Source organism: Strix aluco, chromosome 1, assembly GCF_031877795.1.
Source record: "Strix aluco isolate bStrAlu1 chromosome 1, bStrAlu1.hap1, whole genome shotgun sequence".
Lineage (NCBI taxonomy): Eukaryota > Metazoa > Chordata > Aves > Strigiformes > Strigidae > Strix > Strix aluco.
The window spans coordinates 98,209,250-98,232,424 of record NC_133931.1 but is presented as its reverse complement, the minus strand read 5'-3'; the positions used below and the strand labels follow the sequence as shown (position 1 = coordinate 98,232,424).

The following is a 23,175-nucleotide window of genomic DNA, read 5'->3' as shown; positions in this document are numbered from 1 at the left end:
GTTATCTAAAGAAGATAACCTTTTCCAAAATACCAGCAGAGTGGAATCACTTTCCAGGTATTTCTCCTCACGAACTACAATTTCAGAACTCCACAGTCTCTTCCTCTCCTACCCCACCACCGTAAATACAATTCTATGTGCAGTGGAATGATTTGCAGTGACAGATAATCCCTCCCAGGACGTGGAACACACCAGTTTAGAAGTCACCTGCAAGACTCATGCAAACAGCTGGTGTGTTACATCTGTGGAGTAATTTCAGGATGAGGCTCTATTTCTTCAATATACTTGTCAAAAAAGATCTACCTCACTATGATAATCAAAATACAAGAAAAATACTATTTTAGTCTGGATTTGTAACTCTTTTTGGACATAAAACAATCACACTAAATTCCAACTCAGGGGAGGGGAAGGAAGGGTATCATGATGTATTTCCATTATGGGAAGAGGAAGATTTAAAAAGGGATATAAACTGTACCCTTTGGTAACAGACATTCTTCAATAATAATGCTGGCTTCTGAAACGGTACCTGCGTGGGGAACTGACTAAAATCACTGCTGCACTAGGCATGTAAGAGCTGGGCAAATACAAAACAAGATTCCCTCTTTCTCATGCATTCTAAGTATGTTAAGGTAACCTGTAAACACGATTTTCTCTTCCACGTGTGTGTCAAAGGCAGCTACACTATGTTTGCTCTGCAAAGTCAAGTGCTGCTTTATTTACTTATTTTACTTCCATTTTACTTATTTAGAACAATTTCCATATGGTAACATGCCTTTAATGACACTCATGACTCAGAAATACTTGTCAATGTAGTCAAACAATACCTATTGACATGAGTCACTGAAGTTAAATAAATGTTATTAAAAATGAGACAAAACAAAAGGCAAATATATATATATCCAGCAGAATGATAGGGATCATCACCATTTGATCAATCTTCCCTGTGAGTTTTATCTGCAAGTTACTTTGAGGTAGCGCTAGAAAGAAGCTGTTGGTCCAAGAGCATCCCTGCAAAAAGAAACATTCATGGCTTAAGTACCATTTAACCTTTTTGTACCCTTTTAAGTACTCTTTACCCTTTTTGGCCTGTTTCTTTCTCCCTGTTCACTGACTGCAGGATTAGTAGCCCCTCAAACAATCTACTAAAGCCTTTCTGTTCAGAGAAGTGATAGAAACAAAACTCTACTCTTCCTGAAGAAATTAGCGGGTTTTGAGTAAAGGCACTATCTATTGCAGCTAGGTGCAATGAAGAGTTTATAAAACCAATACTAGATATTCTTGCAAGAAAAACCTTCATCAAGCTTAAAAACAAAAAAACCACCAACCACATTTCAGATGGGTAAAACAGACAAAACACAACTGGAAGAAGTGAAATAGTGTGGTGTCAAAAAAGTTGACTTCTAAGATTTTTTTTTTTTTTTTAATGCTCCCACTGCAATCAGATCTTTGTAGAACTGATGGCAGGCACCTGTATGACATGTTCAGGTCTTTGCATAAGCTAGCTAATGCAGGCGGGTAGTTGTAGAACAGCTGTAAGTTTACTCAGTAAAAAGTCTCAGCAATGCATTGTTCTAACAGTTCTGATGCACTCCCTTTTTCCTGTATTTGAGGTTCACGGGTAACACACCAGTACAGGAAGAAAGTTTGCATTCAGTATGCCTTCACAGTAAAGAATGTGCACTGCACACACCATCTTGATCCCGTGTATGCACACCTAACTGGAAAGAGGAATAGGCTAGTAAGGCTCAGGAAACAAAAAAGAGGTCAGAGAACTGTTTTATAACAGTATCACATGGGCTGCTACCAACAGACTCACTTCCTCACCTCATTTTTCTTGTATGTTGGCTGGAAGAAAACACAGCCCCAACATTTCTCAGGTTTGGGGAACTAGTGGCCCAACCAACCTCTTTCACTGCATTACATAAACAGTATTTTCACTATATGGGTACTTTACAGTCCAGAACAGAAGGCGCATGCATGTATGAGAACAGCCTCTAATGCGGCGTGTAGAGACCTTGTTAACAGGCAAAATCTGCATAAATGGGGTGGCTACACACTGTGATTTTTTAGACTTTTATGTAGCGTGGTGGTACAGTGTCAGACTAAGTGAAATCACACAGCTACGTGGGCCCCTCATTACATAGCTCACACATCGATCAACCTCCCAAGTGCCACACAGCAGCAAATACTACACAGTATTTCTGCTGAGCCAAACACACATCCTTAGCATCGTATTTTTAACTCGTAACGCAGTAAAAGGGTCCACCAATTACTTGCTGCAGCAGTACAGTGCTAGGTGATGCCATGCAAGCCGCTTCAAAGTGGGATATAACCCAGGCACAGACCTAGAAGCTGTCTCGCTGCTCGTGGCAATGGTGCTTGCTAAATACAAAATTCTTTGCTTAGCAGACCAGTTTGTACTGCCAAGCTCAAGCACCACAGCTATGCGCTACAACTGAAGTGGCACACAAACCCTGTACGGTTTTGAAGTTAACACTCGCGTCCAAATTCAAGGGGCCTGCATCTACTATCTTGAGTTTCCTCCCTACTGCAGTCCCCTGAAACCATTCTATACATTCACACAAGCACCCCATTTCCCATCCAGACTCTTTGCTTCATTTATTCCACCTCCTGTCACATTCCTGTTAATAATCTCCCTACCATCACCCTCCAGAGACTCGTCAGTTCACCCTGGGAAAATGTTCACCCAAGGAATCCGTTCCCAGCTACCCTGTAACTATATCTCCCCAAAGCAGGGAAACAGTTGCTAAAACTGTGATATTACTCCCCCTGCCTAGATGAGTTTTTTTGCTTTCTGTCTCTTCCTACACATACATGTGCACAAAATCCCTGAAGAATGAACTTCCTATAATACTCCAAAAGCCTTTTCTGTTTTAGAGCATCTGCATTTCACAGGCAGGACTTTGAAAGTATTCCTAGCTGAAATCAAACTGTGAGAAGAGAGAGATTCTGCTCAGCAGCTAGAAATGACCTGCCAACACCAAGTCATTGCTCTGCAATACAGTATTTGTTGTAAATTTAAGCACAGCATATAGGTTATGATTCCCACTTTAGTTACATTAAGTCATAAGAAGGCTAGAGAACTTTATTCCCGTCTGCCATCATAGCAATTATGGTTTAGATTGCCCCCAGAACACACATGGCAGTACCAAAGTGTCTTGGCTAGCTTGAGTAACTTCCACAACTATTAGCTATGATGATTTCTGCTACCTTTTTTCTTGGAAGAGTATTCTTCTGTTACCAGCCTAACCTATATTATTGTTATCTATGTTAATTAGTAAATACTTTTGCATACACATGGGCGGGCTTAAGTAGTCCCTATGACTGGAAAATACTTTATACCCTTCAAGCGGAGAGAGGAAGCCACTCAGAAGTTGCTAGCTTAAAGCAGAACCTTCCTCGCTGCTATCTCCCCTAATCTCATTTGACTTGAATACTGAAAACTGTCATCCTACTAATATTTTATAACCTTATCACTATAAAACACCTGAGCATGAAGACTGAATAAATTAAAGATGTTTAAGACAGGGGGCAACTTAGTTGAGGAGTTGTTACTAGGATAGGTTTTTTTATTCCCAGTGGATTATTTTTCCTCTTTTAAACCAGAAAGCCATTTTCTTCAAGGATTTGTAGGTTTAAGAACATGTATTATGTTACACCAGTTTCTTTGCTGGAAAGTGTCAGTTGAAAAAACTAACAATAAAAGCAGGAATAAAATGGTCAGTAGGGATCATCCTTAGTCTTTGGAATGTTTGCATCTATGGCAGCTGAAAGTCTGCCCTTCTGGATATTTAAAATACTGTATTAGTAAAGCAATTCTAACTGACTTAGCAGATGAACAGTAGTACAGTTAGTGCCAACAGACTGAAGGAAAAGAGTGGGCTCAAGTGTTCCCATAGCAAACTCTGGGACCATCTCCCAAATACACACATAATCTAAGCAGGCATGTTAAGAGCTTGTAAAAGACTGCCTAGATAACCTGGAAATACACAAGAGCTACTTTTTGCTAGTGTTCTGATGCCCATACTGAAACAAAGACAGGTGAAATACCCCTACTGCCTCCAGCTAAATTCCACAAGCCAGAAGAGAAAGTGCTTCACATATGTAAGTAAAATCCCTTGCTGGCAAGTTTGCAGAAACAAAATTTTATTTACACAGGCAAGTCTAACTTTAGACCCCATTGAACTCTTTACATTTCTGGAATATTTACATGATTTCAAGATGCTCCAAGTAGAGTGATGAACAAAAAAAAAAAGATTACAGAAACTGTCAAAAGCATAGCAAAAAAACCCAACCTATCATTGTGCTTTAAAACTTATGATCTAGAGTAATGTAGAAGAAATGTAATTTTAGCACCTTGGTCATAACGGTCATGCTATATAAGACACTTAAATAGCAGGGGGGATGTCAGAAGTGACCGTATCCAGAGGTTGCCAGTGACAATTCATGAGGGAATCATAGAGTTCTTCACTTGTCTCCATAAATTGTCTGTTCATTTCATCAACATCCAAGTAAAGCTGTGGATCTGAAAATAAAAGCCTGGTAAGTACAAGTGTCAGATCTTGGGAGGCATGCACACAAAAACCTGAAGTAAATGCCCAATAAAATGTGTCTTAGCTAAATTTAATAGTTTAACAGTAAATGTCATAAGATGTTTATTCACCTAGGATTTTAACCTGACAAATCCAGCTCATTTTGGAATTTGTGTACTAGCATGCTAGGACTATATTGGTATTTCAAGATAAAAGGCAGATTTAAGGATAATTAACCATGAAACTTCCCAAATCCATTTAATTCCTTTCTACTACAATGTGTTAGGCTGAATAAGAGTTTCTAAACACTAACACAAGATGTCTCTATGTGAGGAACTGTCCACAAACCTTCTAGGCCAAACAATTAAGCTTTGTACCAAATCTTTAAGTGCAAGTTGAGTCCCCCTCTTAGGATCCACAACGTAGTATTTTACCTCAGAGTTTAGAAAACAAAGCTTTTGCCTATTAATGAGTTTAAAATAGAATACGCTTAGCAGGATCAAGACAGAGATAGGACAACTTGGGTATTAGACCATTTTGGAAGGAGGATGAAGGCAAAGTTACAAGAAACCTACTGTGAAGTGTTGTTGACAGTGTCCTGTTCTACTTGACATGGTGTACACTACCAGCTTTAAAATCCTACCTCATCTCAGCTATAACCCATAAAGGATCCCACTACATCAGCTGAATTTCGAAGACATTCTTCACCCAGTTGTCATTGGCTTTCGTTATTAAAGGGCACAAGTATGGCTAAATTCAAGTTGAAAAGAATCATCATTACCTTCAGTTATTAGGTCATCATTAATTTCAGTCATAGCTGAAGTTTCCTAAAAAAAAAAAGGTAAGAAAATCTCGTAAGTTTAATCATAATCCATTTCAGAAAGCATCACAAACCCCAAATAATTTTATACTCCCAAACCATTCCCTCCTTTCACAACTACAAGAATAGGTAGGGAAGGGGTTGTGTTTGGGTTTCTGAGGCGGGGGGGGGGGGGGGGGGGGGGGGGGGGGGGGGGGCGGCAGTGTTGGTTGGTGGGTCTTTTTTTGTGGGCTTTTCTGGTTTGGGTTGGTTGGGGTTTTTGTTTTGTTTTTTAAAGAAAACCACAGTATAGTTCAGGTTAGAAGGGACTGCTGGAAGATGTAACTGGAACTGGCTGATCTAAGATAAGACCATCTTATCACAATTCTTTAATTTTCTTTAAGCAAAGTACATCTCTTCCAACAGGAAGAGAGGAAGCCTACACAATTATGCTGTCAGAACTGTTATTTGGCATACATGAACAAGTAATGGTATATAAATCTCCAATTCTACAGAGGCACTACTTAAGGACTTAAATCAAAGACACCTCTGAATGAAGCCTGATATTCCAACCTCTGCACTAAGCAGAAAGCACGATTTCAGTTTTAGGGCTTCTTTTTGCTCTTACACAATTCATGCAACTTATTGTTTGCGAACTTTTTTCTTTAAAGCAAGGACATAGTATCTTTACCTCAAAAACAGCTGGAGCCATAACAGCATCTCCTAAAGAGCAGTCTCCAACAGCTTGCATGCTATCATAGGGAGCATAGGAGCTGTAGTTGTAGTCAGCATAAGGATCATAACCCCACTGCGAGTAGTAGTTCTGATAATCCTGGTAGTAATCATTATAGTTGTATGACTGGTACCGCTGGAATTCCGCTTTCAGTCTGAAAAATGAGAAGTTATATACAGTTAGAATTTGAGAACTATAAGCTGTAAAGCCAGTTTTGAAGTTAAACAATTTTCCAGCCTACACATTTCAAAGTTTAGCTTTTCCAAATACTTGTCTAAACAACAGTTTAAGTCACAGCACAAGATCTCATGTTTATACAGAAGCAAATACAGAACCTTCACCAATACTAAAAGTATTTGCATGGATTAACTTCAGCCATGACACTTATCTGTATTCAAGTATTTTTAGTACCTAAAAGCAAGCTGCTGATAAAAACACATTTATTAAGACCAGAGACATTTATCAAGCACAGCTGCTTTAAAGATGCAGTCTTAATTAGCCCTTCTATCTTTTGTTTGGTTAATACTAAATCTTATTATTCCCAGAAATAAGGGGGTGAAGTCAGATGATCTGTTTCAGAGGAGCATCTGATACTTGTCTGCCACTTCGACATGTCTACCTCCACCTGCTCAATTTTTAGTCCATGAACAACAGTTGCTAAAGTAGAGCTGTCAGGTGAAGTCAGCACTGCCATTATCCAGTATGAAGCCAAAGCAGCAGGAAACCAAAGGGCCGACTGTTTAGTTTTCACTACCTTCCCTCTCCTGAGTAGATTTTCTCAGGGACAACTCCACACTAATGACAAGAATCAATGCACAAGTGTCATCTGTACTAAAACAGAGGTACAAAACCAGCAGTATGCTACATGGAATACATTCAGATAACCCAGCTGCACATTCTGAGAAGTCCTCTATCCTTAGACATTTCTTCTCTGATTATGTACAGGTGTATCTCCTTTGTTTGCCAAGTTCAAATTCTCTGCATCTCCATGTCATTACGTAAGAGTCAGATCTAGGCTTTTTGTCAAGAACACAAACTGAAGGAGCTCAGAAACAGAGTTCCCAATGTAAGCGACTTAGTAACAAGCTACTCTGATGGCTGGATATTTTGATGCTTGGAGGGTATAGCACTCAGCCATTCAGAAAGATATAGATTAGTGACATGGATTTTAATACCTACAGTACATTTGTTTCGTTACTGTAAAACTACATATGCATTCTGATAAATAGGTATTCTATCATCTTGCTACTGTGGTACACAAATGGCCACATAATGTCTCAAAGTCATCTGCTTCCAACTCCTTTCCTACATACATCTCTGTAGGAAAGAAAAATCTGGAAATACCGCTGATGTTCTTCTGGATAGCAGACGTGAGAAAACCTGTTTCTTTGTGACCTCTTCTTGCTTTCAAAATAATTTAGTCAGAGCAATTCTGGACAGAGCTCTCTTGGGTAAGAGCAGTTCCATTCTAAAGCAGAGAGGCAACATTTGCAGAATTATCCAGGGTAAAGAAAAACAAAAGCTGTTATTTTTACTATTGAACAGAACACACAAGCAAGCCTAATTAACGTCCTGAAGTTGGTTTACATGACATTCTACTTTTGTCTGTATCCTGGATCAAAGTTTATCAAATTTGGCACCAATTCTCTAACTGTTCAGAAGCTTGAATGGCTTTAAATAACTGACTGAAAGAACTGAGCCGGCAGAGTGAAAAGCTCTTCGGAACCAATCAACTTTAAATTCCCTGTTGCCCCAATCACTTGAAAAGCAAAGATTAGTTTTCCAAAATCTCCTTTGGCTTCTTCCCCCCTGTATTCTGTATTCTTCCACTTAAAGAGTTCCTTCCTCTGCCAGCCTACTGTAAAACTAGTGACATGCTACCTTGCCTAAATGAGAGGGAAAGGTCTAGAAGAGTTCCCTAGCATATAAAACCACTTGTTGTCCCTTCTACCTTTTTCAAGCCCAAACCTGGAAAATATTTATGAATGCATTCAGCTTTGCTACTATAAGAATTAAGGCTGGTTACAACAGCAGCTAAGCCCAAGTTACACAATCTGGCTAGACTTAAGAGTTGGATTCCCCCAGCAATCCTGAAAGAAGTTGATGAATCCAGGGTCTCAAAACATAATGCTTCTGTATTTTTGGTTTTGTAGACTGCATCATGTGTACAGCCATTATAGCAAAGGCCACAGACTTTACAAAGGCAGAGCTACAAGAATCTGATTATTCAGAATTACTGTATCAATGCACAACTCATTTGTTACCTTTTAGAAATTCCTATGCTCAGCCGGATTCGTTTTCCCCCCAGACCTGGTGCATTCTGGCAGTCTTGCAGTGCCCTCATCTGATCACCTTGCTCACCAAATCTGACAAAGGCATACCCTCTACAATTTTCAAAAGGGAGAAAACAAATTCTAGTATGCATAACAGTTACAAAACTAATTAATTCAATTTCTCTCTTCTACAAAAACAGAAAATAGTAGCTACTATAGCTTCTATTACCTAAGCAACCTCTCTGGCATGTGCGCATGCACAGAAGATGCTTTCAAACTAAAAACTTGGGCCAGAAGCAAAAAGCTTGTTCTTTGATAGCATTAAGATGCAATTTGCTGAGAGCCAGCAAAACAATACATTAATTACTGTCTGTGCAAGTAATCAGATTCCATATTTCTGCATGTACAGCAGTTAATTTATCAGTTAGTATTAACCCACTCCTACCACTGTACAGCACTAACATTCTTTTTATACTTGCTTTCTCTTAAGTTTCTTGAATTAGTCTATTACAGCCAGCACTGTCTGAACAGCAAACTCACTCATCCCTGCTTGACTCACTGCCTGGCCAGTATTAACTTCTGACAGGCTTTATTTACTCATGTTAATAGGTTGTCTCCCAACTCCCTAAGACTTGCCAGGCCTTACACTTTTCTCCCACATATAAAAAAGGAATCATTTTGTCTTCAGTACTGCAGATGACTAAGTGGACGCGCTGTTGTACGTAAGCACAGCAGCACAGATTTCCGTGCACAGCTCTCCATTCTCCCACCACCTAATTTCTTTCATGCAGATATACATATGGCTAAACTAAGGCTTATCACATTAACTACTTAAACTAACCAGGAAGTTTTAGAAATGCAAGTATCTGTGCTGTTCAAGAAAAAGTAATGCTAATCTCTCTTCCTGCCTCTGAAGAAAATGTATGAACAGTTTCAACACAAGTTCTTCTGTATTACTTATAGAAGCAAACATATCAACAGCATTACAAATTTTCACAGACATTACCTGGAATATCCCAGCAGGTCTGTTGCTATTTTGCAGTCAATACATGAGGGGTACCTCTTTAGGAAATAGTCATAGAGCTGGAAATCATCCACTTCTGGAGTAAGCTCCCCAACAAATATCGAATAATCTGGTCTTTAAAAACATAAAAGAGAGCAATTGTCAAGTTTGAGATTAAAGTAGCTGAATGCAGCATTATGGCACCTAACATATAAGCAGGTAGTTACCGCTGGACAAGTAAGGAGACAAAACCTGAGGAGACTATTAACTGCAAAACTCTGCTGAGTAACGTGCAGAACTGCAATGCCATCACTCCAGCATAAAGTTCTCAATTTCTCTGGGTCCATTCTACCACTTTTGCAAGAAAAGTATTTTGAAGACCCATTTTGTAAAACACTTTTAGAAGTTGGTTTTAAAAAGAAATACTTATTGTCTAAAGGGGAGATGGGGAGGAAGGAGGCACACAAATACTAAAAAAAACCCCTATTAACTCAAGTTACAGCCATAATTCAAAAGAGCTATGACTATTTTGACACGACTTCTCAGTGATTATGGGAGAGACAAACTATAAAATCCCTTCATTATTCTACTGGCAATACATTTCCAGAAGCAATACTTAGTATACAGGCACCAGACGTGTCATCTTAAGATTTTAAGAATAAGTGACAGCATTCCCTGATCACTATTAATTAAAACAGATAAGGGGTCAGTTTCTCCTTTCAAAATGTCTTTACCTGGCTGAATTAGTACTACTGGGGACAAACTCTATTCTTCCTGGTTTTATTTTGTTCTTTTTCTTCCGTTTCTTCTGTGGTGTTCTCCACCAGCTGTAGGCCTGGAGACATTCTCTTTTTTTCGCCATTAAGTCCTGTTGGGAGAAAAAAAATCACCTTTATAGTATTTAGCCTCGTTTACATTCCTCCCTCCCACTCCCCATCACCACAGGTGATTTCCCCATATTCACCTTGCCCTTGAAAGAAGCCTGGGGTCCCATTTCTCCCTCCGCCTCCCATGAGGGAAAGCAGCCTCTGGGGAAAACGCCTGGCAAAAATAACAGAGCCAAAGGATTGTATGAACAGCCATATTCCCCTGACTTGTCAAGCTGGCTAAAGGATTGACAGCTTCCTCTGGGAATTAGGGGAAAAGCAGACAGCCCTTCGATGTTGGCCAATCCTAAATGTTAATTAGCTCCAGGACTGGACTGTGTTCCACTTGAGCTCCAGGACTCGAAAAACCCTGCAGCAGCACAGTCTTGAGTGATGAAGAGGCAGGGAAATCCATCACTCTTCCCTAGAATGGATCTCAGCTGTCCCTATCTCCCCTCACCTAGGAATTCTTCTTAAGTGAGATGCCTCTCCTCACTACCCAGCTGTGAGTCACTCCCCCAGGCCAGGAACAACAACAGGAGGCCGATTAATGGAATGTAAGGAGAAAGCAGACCAGGAACAGGCACTAGCTTGGCTGAGGGAAAACTCAAACCCAGATGCAAGGCCAGGAAGAAAGAGGCATAAAAAGTGCCTCTTGAAAAAGAAAAAGACAGAAAAACCAAAAACCCAAAAACCACGGTTTAAAAAGGAAGTGGGGCAACTACACAAAAGAGGAGGGAAACAACAGCTGTATTAACACAGGTTGCCTCCCTCGCGTTCTAAAGAACAAGGAATTCCAAAAATAAGAATGTTGTTTCGCAGCATTTTTTACTTACGCAGGCTTTAATGTTCTTCCTCTAGAACACCTCTACATACATCTTATATAGAGAGTGTTATGCGCAAGGTCCTTCAGAAGAACTCATGCTCAAATAATCCAAACTGCAAAGCTTAATGTTATGCCCCCAACCTGCTTCAGTTGATACGATTACGTGTCCAGAGGACAGCCACCAATCACCGCATTACCGGAGGAAATTGTAGGACAAAAAGAACACCCAACTCAGAGCAAGCTAGCTATTTCAGCTTTACATTTACTAGGAATTCTGAGTATGGTTCTGGAATCCACTTAGGCACCGCAAGCCTGAATTCCTGACCAAATGATCTTACCTGGCTTGCCATGGTTTAAACTGTCTTCTGCCTTTCTCAAAGAATACAGCTGCACAGGTTCAGTTTACTGCAGTCCTTCAGCTGAAAAAGATGTGAGGGAGGAACAAGATAAAGAATCTTAACCTTGAGATGAATTAGACGTCAAAGATGTTCACCCCACCTTACATCTTCAATGTTATTAATTCAGAACTTAGAAATGTAAGTTCTGACTTGGCACTGCTAAAGCAATGCAGATAAAAAGCATATATGGCCAATGGGATTATGATTAGAAGTTACCTTCACTTTCTTAAACTGTAATAGTCCATAAAGTTTTCCCATTGTCCACAGCACTAGAAAATTACAGAGAGCTTTTAAGTCACCTATACCTTACCTTTATTTCTGAAATATGTACATATAATATAGTAATTCAGAAGATCCATGTTCTAAAATAGTTAAAAATAAGGCAGCAAAGATAGGCCTCGATAGGTTTTGTACAACCCCTCTTTTTTTCCCCTTTTAGCCAAATTAAAGGTCGATTTACTTGCACCACAAATTATATAGCTGAAAACAAGCAGTGGTACTTCTTATATGCTAAAGAACAACAGAAACGAAAGAGTGATGAAGGCACAGTACAGGTAAATGGGATCCTTCTCTGCACCTTTTCTTAGGTATGTCTTCTCTCTTTTGCCTCTTCCATATACACATTCCACTCACTACCAGTGAGTTAGCAACAGCAAATGGCCTTTTATTGCTCTCACTAAACCAGTGGATACAGCTTTCCTGAAGAGGTATGTACCCTTCTGTCAATTCCAGTATCTTTCTTTTAAGCTTTTTTCCCCCCATCATCCAATCAATATAGAACAGTGTAGAGAAGAGTTTCATTAGCAAAATATTTTGCATCCACTTCCACACACAGCTGTTCATTCACCACCATTGATTTTTTACATCCAGTGTTGCTCCTTCTATGCAGATACTTGATTGCTGAAGTTTTAATTCTTATTTCCATACAAGAATTTGTATAATGTTTTATGTACTGGCTGGTCATATCCACATTCACATAATACAATAAATACGCAGCATTTGTAATGCCTTAAAGGCTTGTCCACGCAGGGGAACAGTTCAGAGCGCTGCTTCTGGAAGTGGATTAGGCTAACCTGACACAGGATAGCCATATACCATAATTAGAGCATCCATGCACGGTGTTATTCAGAGTAACTATGCACTTCATCCCCACACCCATTCTGAAGCCAAGAAAATAGTCAAGTACAAACAAGCCCTTAAATACAAGCATATACCAGTAAAGTTAGTATATGCCCTCTTAGTAGACCTCATTATAAAGAATTATCAACAGCAACTTCTTCCCATTAAAGGATAATTATTAATAAAAATATCCACATAATGATGTTCCTCTAATTCAAGCATTACTTTTAATAAAAGGAACCATAAAGTCCTCCATGCTCTAAACACTGAAATACTGATTCTTGAACTCACAGCTACATACTACTTTTTTTTTTTAAACTTACCAGTCTTTATTCGTGCAGATTTAACAGAAGATGGCAGGCACTACAAAGCAGTTTTATTGCAAAAGACTATCAGAAGGCAAGTGATGCAATTGTTTCTCTATCACAGTTATCAGGCTTTTATGCAAAACTGCGTTTGTATTCTTTTCCCATCTGATCTTGACTGTCGCCTCTTGATGTTTTCACTAGAAAACAAGAGTATTTTAAAAACAGTTAAACCAGCATGTATTAACATCTTATTCTTTACTGAACTGCAGCTACAGTCACAGCCAGCTTACTAATTAAGCAGCAGGGCAGCTTTAACCTCCAGAATTCAAACACCCCCTTAATTGGATTACACACGCATTCTACCAGCCCATTTATTTCACGTTTTTATTATTACATTTGTACTGGCAAAGAGGTGGATGAAGCGATTTACTAATATAAACCATCTTTGAGAACACTGCTCGCCCAAGCAGAGGGCAAGCCACCCCCCGTCTGCATTCATTTCGCCCACATGAGGAGCCGGGTGATGGCAGCGGGCTGAGGGAACCTCCCCGAGGCGCCACAGGCCGGCGCGGTGACCCCAGCCGAGCCACCCGAGGAGCCCAGGCCCCAGCCGCACCGTGCCGTGACGCATTTTTATAAGCCACTCGGCACGACGGGAAAAGAGAGCCACGGCGCTCGGCAAGAAGTGCGCCCCGCCCGGCCGCGGCCCTCCGCGGCGGCCACACTGGCGCCGAGGCCGCGCTTCCCGTTTACTGAGCTACGCGATAAGAGAAAAAAAAAAAAAAAAAGGCAAAAAAACACACCAGCACACCCGACGAAATATTGAAAAAAAAAAAAAAAAAAGGGCCATGGGGCCCCGAAGAAGGCCGCGGCGCTCCTCCACCGGCGCCACTTCACCGGGCGCTTCGGCCTAACGGCCGCCGGGGCCTCACCGCCCGCAGGCCCGCGGCCCAGCCGCCCGTGAGGCGGCAGCGCTGAGGCCCCGGGGGAAAGGACAGACGGAGGGAGGGAGCCGCCCCCCGCGTTGCGCAGCCGATCGGTTCGCGCCCCCTTCCCCGCTGGCGGCCTCCACCCTCGACCGCGGTCACCGCGACCCCCTTTCTCCCCCCCCCCCCCCCCCCCCCCCGCCCCGATCCCGGCACTAACGTCTCTCATCCTGCCCGTCGCCATAAGCAGCGGCGCGAGCCCCGCTTCCGCCCCGCGAGGACCTCCCGCGCGGGCTGCCCCGCGCAGAGCCTGACCCGCCGAGCTTCCCCCCTCCGGCGCTTTCCCCCTCCCCGGCGGCCGCCGGAGGCCGCGGGCTCTCCCCCGAGGGAGCGCTGCCCGCCGTCACCCGCGGGCCCAGCCCGGCGTGCTCCGGCGCGGGCGCAGGCAGCGCGGCGGGCGGGCGGGCGGCGGCCGAGGGCGGCAGGGCCCTGCGGTGGCGCCGTGCGTGGCGGGGTGGATGGAGCTGGTGGCGGGCTGCTACGAGCAGGTCCTCTTCGGGTTCGCCGCGCGGCCCGCCGAGGTAACGGCGGGGAGGGTAAGGGAAAGGAATGCGCGCGCGGCGGCCGTTAACGGCCACCCGCCAACCCCCCCACCCTGAGAAGAGCTACCCCGCTACTCACCGTCTCGTCTCGCCGCGGCCGCGGGGCCGGGCGCCGGGTGGGCTTTTAAAGCGCCGCGGGGGCGGGGCAGCCTCCCTCAGCCTCGGGCTCGGCCCCTCGCTGCCGGCGCGGGGTGTGGGAGCGGCCCACGGAGTCCCCGCTGCCCGGCCGGGGGACGGGCAGGGCAGGAAGGGCTCCCGGGGGCCCCGCGGAGCCTCGGAGCTGCAGTCAGCGGCCGCCCGCGTGGGTGCAGGGGGCTGTGGCGCAAGCGCCTTTCCCTCAGCCTTCCAGCGCGGAGCGGAGAATAAACAGCTGCGCAGGGGATGGATGCCACATTGTCTCGGGGGGGCCGGTGCCAGGTGGAAGGCGTGTCTCCAGCCTGCAATGGTGAAAGAAGGGAGAATCCGCCTTCCTCGTCCACGAGATTTATCTCTGTGCAGAGACTTTCTCACATACGGCTTCATCTAAGCCCAACACTGATTACAGGAGGCGGTTTGCACAGTTAAATCGTTCAGGCTAATCTAACAGCACATTAACTCAATAAGATCCCATTATACTTACAGCTAAGTATAACTCCTTTGCATTTTGCACATACACTTTTTCAAGTTTTGCTTTTTAAAAAAAAAAGAATCACAGGACGATGAAGTCGAAGCTCAATATGGCTAGCTTCAGAAAGACCTGTTTATTTTGTATTTCATTTACAGTCCTGGACGGTTGTCCCTGATTTTACACATCATGCCCACTCTGCCTCATTGTCAGCGGTAGCAGTGAACAACAGATACGTGGTCACTGGGAGCAGAGATGAGACGATCCAAATCTATGACATGAAAAAGAAGGTAGAACATGGGGCACTGCTGCAGCACAATGGTAAGGGAGCTTTTCTTTGTGAAAAGCATTAATGATAGAAACTTGTAGCTGACAAACTGGCCCTTGCCAGAAGAAGAAAATTGAATATTTTTAGTAAGTCTTCAGTAGTGATGGTGTTACAGCCACGATGGTCTGTTGATACAAGCAAGGTAAGCTTTTGAGCATGAAATATCAAAAAAATAATTTTGGGTGTTAGCCCACAAATACAGCTGCTGCTTCCAATTATTTTTAGTTTTAACTGTTTAAGAAGTTATGGACCACAAATGGCTTGTGAGCCATTTTTGTTCTACCAGCACAGTTTATCTAGACCATGCCTGCTCCCAACAACCATCTTTCCTAGTGCCCTTGTCCTGTCACAGACACACATGAGCCACACAAAAGAGAGCTTGTGTGTGAGAGCAGGCTGCTGCTGCCAGAAGAGTTAACCTGGTACATTTCCCACTTTATGTGCCTCCTGAATTACAGCCATGAAATACATCAGTTAATGGCTGTCCAAATAAATGCATTTGGGTCATTTGTAGCTCAGTCCTGATTGTCCTTTTCCTCCTGATAACCAAGAAGTACATGGAGCTAGACTGAATGTGGTCCCTGCGTTCAACTCATGTATGATAAATTACTTAGGAGAAGCAGCATGCGCAATAAATTCAGCTGTGTGTCAAGAGCAGGGCTTTGACATAGGAGAATTCCTAATCACTGATAGAAGCTCAGTGTCACCTGAGCCACAGTGGTCGAGTACTGCGGTTTCAGGGAACAGCCCAGATGGAGTTCAGACGTGTATGGCAAGTTTGGGGGTTTTGTGAAGAAATACATAGGAAATAATTCAGATTTTCCCAAGGGTAGGGTTTGATGCTAGAAGCTTCTGTTTTAATTCATATGTTCTCTGTGTGGTAACTTTTTGTTATGTACAACATTGTTAGTAGATCTGGTTTGTATTTCTAGGCACAATAACTTGTTTGGAGTTCTACGGTACTGCGCATCTACTGAGTGGGGCTGAAGATGGACTAATTTGTATCTGGAACACAAAGAGATGGGAATGCCTGAAATCTATTAAGGCACATAAGTGAGTTTCTTAAATCTGCTTATTCATGTACGTTTTCATTTTTATTTTCCTTTGTAAATAATGAATGTGGCTAATACGTTGTTTTGTTTTTATCAGGGGGCAGGTGACATCTCTTTCTATTCATCCTTCTGGGAAATTAGCTTTGTCAGTAGGAACAGATAAAACATTAAGGTGAGTCGAAACTGATGAAAGAATGCTGAGAATCATAATTCAGTAGCTCTTAGTAAATTGTAATAAGCAACAATTCCATGTTGGGAGTAGACTGTGCAACACTAATAAACCATATTTGGACGTCAAATGGTTCAAAGATCCATTGATTTGTCTTTTAAAGTTCTAGATACCAGCAATATTTTAAAGTCTTTTAAAATTAGTCCTTGCTGTTCCTGGCTTCTTGTGGTGCTCTGACGCTTTATATTCACTTGCAGATGTATAAATACATTTGCATTTTGGAACACAATTTATTTAAACTTCTGAAAGTTGTCAGGTTTTGTTTAGTGTGAGAAAAGTAATTTTTCACTTAGAGTCTGTAAATGTTGTTGTATATATGTGTTTTAAATATGTAAGATGCTATTTTAACAGCATAAATTGGTATTGGGCTCCTTTTGGGCTCTGCATTGCAAACGTTCGTTTATAAAATAAATATTACAAATTCAACCTTATAGTGTGCAAATGATATATGAAGTCATCATTTTCTCTTGCATTAAGAAGGCAATAAAAGGCACAGAGATGCTTAAAAGCTTCCTTAGGTTGCCTCATGTCAGCAGAGAGGACTTCAGTTTCACTGTGCTGTTTTTAACCAGAATGCACATTATCTATTGTTGTCTTTCAGAACTTGGAATCTTGTAGAAGGACGGTCAGCCTTTATCAAAAACCTGAAGCAAAGTGAGTTTGTCAGTCTAAACCCACTAAAAAAGTGGAATTAGACAGTTTTACTTTTTCTGTAAAGAGAAGTAGACTGAATTAATCAACAGGTCAGTTAATTGAAAGCAACTTTCACACTGTCTTTTTACACATGCAGGCAAGCATATCTAAACTTACATCCTTAATCATTTACCAAAAGGAAAATGTAGTGACACTAAAGTAAATTTTTCTTTCCTTGAAATTTGATGTCAGGACATTTAAATAAATGTGTTTTCTTTTGTTTTTCTCTATACACTTCTGATAATCAGAAACAAACATTTAAGACGATAGTTTTACTTGTTTATTCTCGGTTATTTGATTTTTTCCTGAATTTTTCTCAGGTTTAGGTAGAAAACAGTGTCTAGCAGCTTCTAAACATCTTACTTTTAGATTCTTACGCAATATAGAGTGCAAAAAAATCTGTGTACACAAATGTATCATGTACAGATGCCCACATAATTAAATGGTCCCCTGATGGAGAGAGGTATGTGACCGTGATAACAAATAAAGTGGATATCTACAAACTTGACACAGCTTCAATCACTGGCACTATCACAACAGAGAAGAGAATTTCTTCACTTAGATTTATTACAGTAAGTACAAAAAAGAAAGGTGCTGGGAAATTAACTGGTTTGAAAATCATTAAATTAATCACACTTGCATTTCTTTTTTCCCGTTCCAAGGATTCTGTCCTCGCCATAGCTGGAGATGATGAAATTATAAGGTTCTACAGCTGTGACTCACAAAAATGCCTGTGTGAATTTAAAGCTCATGAAAACAGGTATTCTATATTTGTTTACTATTTAAATATTTATGGCAATGCTGAGTACTCCGTAAAATTCAATGTCTTGTAACATTCAGCATATTTTACTATTGTATTTGTTTTAGCATAGAAAGTGAATTTATTTATGTGCTAAATTCCAAATTTGGGACAGACTTGTTTGCTTTTAGTATGAGCATAAATACTGTGCTGTCCATGCACATTACAAAAACAACAGGGTATAGAATTAGAAATATTACAGTTCTAAATTTAGAGGTACACACTTCTCTGTGTGTGGCCTATGCATTTCTGAAATTGGGTACCCATATTTTCCTGCAAGACCATCTAAAGAATGTTTAACCTGTCTTTACAGATTCTGACTCTTTAGAATGCTTAAATAAGCCAAACTAGTGTACTCAGTCCAGACAATAGGAGGGTAATGCCGTATTTTCTGTTGTTGAAAAGCAAATATTTGTCAAAATGCTGCTTTTAATTCATCAGAACACAAAAGCATTAGCTAAAATGTCACTGAAGTGGTTAATAGTGTGTGCTTAAAAGTATTAGTGTTCTGAACTGAATTCTAACAAGCCTAGCAAAGGCAAGTGTTCCGACTGTAAATGACAGCACTCAAAACAGATTATTGTTCCAAGTTCCTGCCTGTCATTTGTGGGTTTTCTGTTCAAACTGATTTTTAAATTATTGACTCCTCATCTAATTTCTACAGTGTCCTGTTCTGAAGTGAACTGCCATGCTATAAAGTAACACAGTATTATATTTTCTTCACAGAATAAAAGGTATCTATAGTTTTGAAAGAGAAGGACAACATGTTATTGTTACTGCATCCAGTGATGGTTACATTAAAATGTGGAATCTGGATCTTAATAAGGTTGGTCTATTAAACTGCTTGTTAAATGTACGGAAAAATATCACACAACCAAAACTGCAGACAGTTCTGTTATAAAAATTAATTTTAAATCACTGAGGAAATTTTACTTGAAATCTGGATGTCTTGATCTTCCTCCATGCTTTGTTCAGTAGAGATGTATATGTCTATCCACATATTTTTAAGCACCTGTATATTTTTGTATCTTTGTAATTTCTTTTAAACTATAAAATCTGATGATATTACAGAGATCTCATCTCCTCTTTATATATAAAGTCATGCTTCCTTTCAGACCTACCTGGCCAAACTATTTAATTAGTTATATATGTTCTAAGCACTGCTGAGGTGACTGTTGCTATTCTTTTAAAAACACAAACTCTGTGGTTTGGGGCAGGCGTTGTTCATGTAGGGGGAAAAAGTTGTCCTTTTGAAAAATTCAAACATGTTAATGTACTGGGTACTTCTATTTCCTGTATTTTCAAACAGTTCCGAGTAGCACAGTTCAAGAAGGAATTTCCCATGTTTATTGTTTGCTCTGAGGTTTGTATTTTTAAAATCAGAATTAGATTTTTTTAATTTAATGCCCAGTAATAAAGGATCTACTATATTCCACTATAAGTATCTTGAATAGTTCAAGTAAATCTCTCTCAACATTTATATGCTTTATATATATCATCTGAATTTGCCAGTTTTTAATTTGACCCCCTCTGATTACTTTTACACTTCTAAGTGCAGTAGTGAAAATCCCTCTTTTCCCTTCACCTCAAATTTCTTTTCCCCTTGTACATAACTGACATAGTGATCAGGGAACTCTCTACCTTTCTCTGTGACATTGTCTTTATTTTGACCAAATGTGTGCTTTTCTTCCTGCGTAGGCAAAATTTTGTAAAACTTCGTATAACTCTGTGGGCTGCTCTGTCCAGCTCTGTGAGGTAGAATATCCTAATACAAGTAGTTTCTGATGGGTTGATGTTGTTGTGCTGTACATGTGTTTGTGACACTTTATCCCCTGATACCTGTAATAGGATATTTGCCCAAGTATTCCCAGAGTTGACTGATATAATTGCAGTTAAGCAATTTGAAACACACTCTGAAGAGATTACTTTTAATCAGCAGCCTTGTCTTTGTGAGGGAGAAAAGGAATCTGACGCAAAAACTTCATTCACATTATTTTAGCTGTACCAAAAAATACTTATTACTCTGGAGAAACTTCTGAAACCATTTTTTTGTGGGGGTCTGTGACTCATCTAGTTATTCCTCATGTTAAACTTATCCCCATGTGCCTGAAACCCACTGGTCTTGCTTGTCAAGATTTTTTCTTAAAGCCACTGGGAGTTTTTGGTAAAGCCACCACTGAGGAATGGTATCAGGAACAGGAGTGCAATAATGTGACCATTAACCGATATACAGCTTCTAGTTCTAAACATTGTTAGGCACCAGAAATGAAGTGGAAGGTAGGCAGTACATTTCTCACTTCAAATACTTCAGTAAATTTAAATAGAAATAAAATAATGTGTAATTAATCTTCTAATGTATTATCTCCAGATTAAAGATGTGCCATCTTTACTGTGTGAAGTCAGTACCAAAGCTAGGCTGACATGTCTTGCAGTATGGCTTGACCAGGCTTCAGAAATGAAAGAAAATTCTGAGAAAGCTGCAACATCATCTCAAGGTAACAGAACTGTGTGTATTTTTGGTTGTTCATGTGACTGTGAAATGGAAGATAGTAAGTGGGAGGTTTTTACTGTATGCATTGGAAAAACTTTCGGTATCTTGAAGAACTGGGGATATGACGCTGGCAAGGGATATAGATATCCTTACCAGTCTGATAGTGTCTCAAGTCTGCATATATGTTGGAGGACATAAGACTCGTCTCACTTTTATTATATGAAAGTTTTGTTTCTCTTTACTGAAACAACATACTGAGGAAGCCACTGTGAAGCTTTTGAGGCAGATAAGAAAAAAAAAAAAAACCAGTTTGATAGAACTGCAAGTCTTGTTTTCCTATAAACAAAATTAAGTCTGAGGCCATTGCGGTAGGGAAAACTTAGGAGTCTGGCTCAGTATTTTTTTAGTTTTTTGCTGTTGTTTTACTGTATCGTAATCTATTTACACACTTGATCTTTAGATATTTGCATATCACAGGCAAAACTAGCATAAATGACACATTCCGCTGTAAGTAAAACATCATGTATAACCCCTTTTTAAAAATGAGATACAAATAAGTCTGTGCCATTTTAGACTACAAAGACTGGACATAAATATCAGTGTGAATAATTTCTTGCTTTTTTCCAGCAAATGAAGATGAAAAATTGTCAATAGTCAAGAAAAAAAAAGGTTGTTTGACTGATAAAAGTGATAAAACAGCAGAAAGAAAGAGAAAAATTACTCCAAAGAAGCAAAAATTGGAAGCTCCACTGCAAAAGAAGAAAAAGAAAAGGAATACCTCAGCATGAAGGCAGCTACATTCTCTCCTGAAGAAAAAGTAAATGCTGGTGTTGCTGTAGTTTTTATAAGGATGGGAACCTCTGACAGGACATATACCTTTGAACTGATCTGTTGTTTAAAAGTAATGAATGTTTTTACCCTAATAAATTGACTGATCATTCTGGGAAGTAGCAAAAGAGATGGCAACTTTTCCTAAGTGATCAAAGCAAAAATAAATTCATAATATGTAATATTTATATTTTTCTATTAACAATAGCAAACACTTCTTAACCGGCTGTGAAAAAGCCAACTAAAATGATAAAAATAGCTGCATCTGTCTCCGTCACATTTTTGTCTCACTGAAATGCACATTAAAAATACATACACTTTTTCATTTTAGTGTTGGAAAAGTTACTGTTCATTTGACTCAAAATTTGATCTGCTTTTGTCATGAGTTACTTTTCCTACTGTAAGAAGGACATGTTAAAATTACTGAAAATGGGATGATCACATTCCATTCATACATTCACAGAAAATCTTACTGACATGGACCTAAAATGTTTGCTTTTTTTACTGTGTCCATACTTCATGCATTTAATTTTTTATAAAGTCTTTGCACCCATGGTTCACATGATTGAAATATTTTGTTCAGAATATGATACATATTTTTGGTGGAAGAGTTTATACCAATAAGGTTGTACCTTCTCTTCCCCGTTCCCACAGCACTTTTTCAAGTCCTTGATCTGAGCTTTGTTTACAAAAAAAAAAAAAAATTAACATTTGGAATGTTTGTCATGCTGATAAAATGCAACTCATCTGTTTTGCACTTAAACAGAAAAGTGAATTCCTGACCTTCTCAATCACTGGGAACAGGATTTTATCCTAAGTGTTATTACAAATACACAGTGGGAAAAACAAAGTTGAGCTGGAGAGAACAAGGTCAAATAGCTGTACTAAATGTTCTCTTTATTTCTTTTAAAGACATTTTAATGTTGTTTTCTGCACTACCAGAGTAGTCATTATTTATTCTGTTTTCAGAGAGTAACTGGAATTGCGCTTTATTCTGATTCCCTTTAGTAATAATCTGTTCCTCCTTATTCGTGTAGCAAGAGGAAAGGTAAAGAATATCACAAAAAAGATCGAGCCAAATCTGGAGATGGGAATACAGGCTGTTTTAGGGATGTAAAATAGAATATAACTCCAGCTTACATCTTGTGTATGCTGACACTGAAACAGTGCACATCATCAGTGCTGTTTCAAGATTCTTCAAGTGGCAATGGCAGCATTCTCTTGGAGGTGGGTGTCTGTGTTTATATTCTGTAACTTTCCCTTATTTAGATTACTTAGATAAATGATCACAACCCCTTGTCTGAATATTCAGTCTAGTTGATTTATATGAGCTCAGTTTAATTCAACATTAAAGGGTTTTCAATTGTACTTCAGTTTGAACTTACACAGCTTTTAACTTTAATAATACCTGGAACATGTGTGTATACAAACACAGGCAAATAATGTAGGACTTAGAATGGTTTGTTGACTTGGCAGGAAGGGTACCAAATCACATTTTTAATTGATAACAAGTCCTATAGTAAATATGGGACTTACAGAGTATAAGCTTAAGTAAGAATTGTGTAAAGTGTTTTAACTTGTAAAGTGTTATGTCTGTTTTATAATGCTTATCCTATGTCTGTTCTTGACAAAATGGCTGTCACTACTAAAACAGTTTTTATTGTTTGAATTTTTAAATATCTGAGCTCATGGCTATGGCTGTCACAGTTACAGAAGCAACCTTTTATGAGTACCAGGACAAATAC

The 23,175-nt window shown here is 40.1% G+C and overlaps 2 protein-coding genes across 8 annotated transcripts; one reads left to right on the top strand and one right to left on the bottom strand.

Annotated features, from left to right (window-relative positions):
- Positions 1-686: 686 nt before the first annotated feature.
- On the bottom strand, positions 687-14,794 carry LOC141925045 (tRNA selenocysteine 1-associated protein 1-like). 7 transcript variants are annotated; one of them, XM_074828506.1, is made up of 11 exons: positions 14,486-14,758; positions 12,894-13,075; positions 11,392-11,472; positions 10,326-10,402; positions 10,096-10,229; positions 9,365-9,496; positions 8,350-8,469; positions 6,044-6,239; positions 5,335-5,380; positions 4,378-4,546; positions 687-1,008 (listed from the first exon to the last, which is right to left on the bottom strand). In XM_074828506.1, the coding sequence occupies exons 4-10, from the start codon at positions 10,353-10,355 to the stop codon at positions 4,410-4,412; spliced, it is 795 nt and encodes a 264-aa protein (XP_074684607.1). In that variant the 5' UTR covers positions 10,356-10,402; positions 11,392-11,472; positions 12,894-13,075; positions 14,486-14,758; the 3' UTR covers positions 687-1,008; positions 4,378-4,409. The 7 variants fall into 7 exon arrangements, with proteins under 7 accessions (XP_074684607.1, XP_074684618.1, XP_074684581.1 ...); XM_074828517.1 differs by lacking the exon at positions 687-1,008 and adding an exon at positions 1,389-1,718; XM_074828480.1 differs by lacking the exon at positions 687-1,008 and having other exon boundaries at positions 4,151-4,546.
- Positions 14,255-21,754, top strand: PAK1IP1 (PAK1 interacting protein 1). The gene is made up of 10 exons (XM_074828466.1): positions 14,255-14,385; positions 15,169-15,331; positions 16,271-16,391; positions 16,488-16,562; positions 17,221-17,273; positions 17,739-17,884; positions 17,975-18,072; positions 18,838-18,937; positions 20,480-20,606; positions 21,230-21,754. Exons 1-10 carry the CDS (start codon positions 14,323-14,325, stop codon positions 21,388-21,390), a joined length of 1,107 nt encoding a protein of 368 aa, XP_074684567.1. The 5' UTR covers positions 14,255-14,322; the 3' UTR covers positions 21,391-21,754.
- The last annotated feature ends 1,421 nt before the right edge of the window (positions 21,755-23,175 follow it).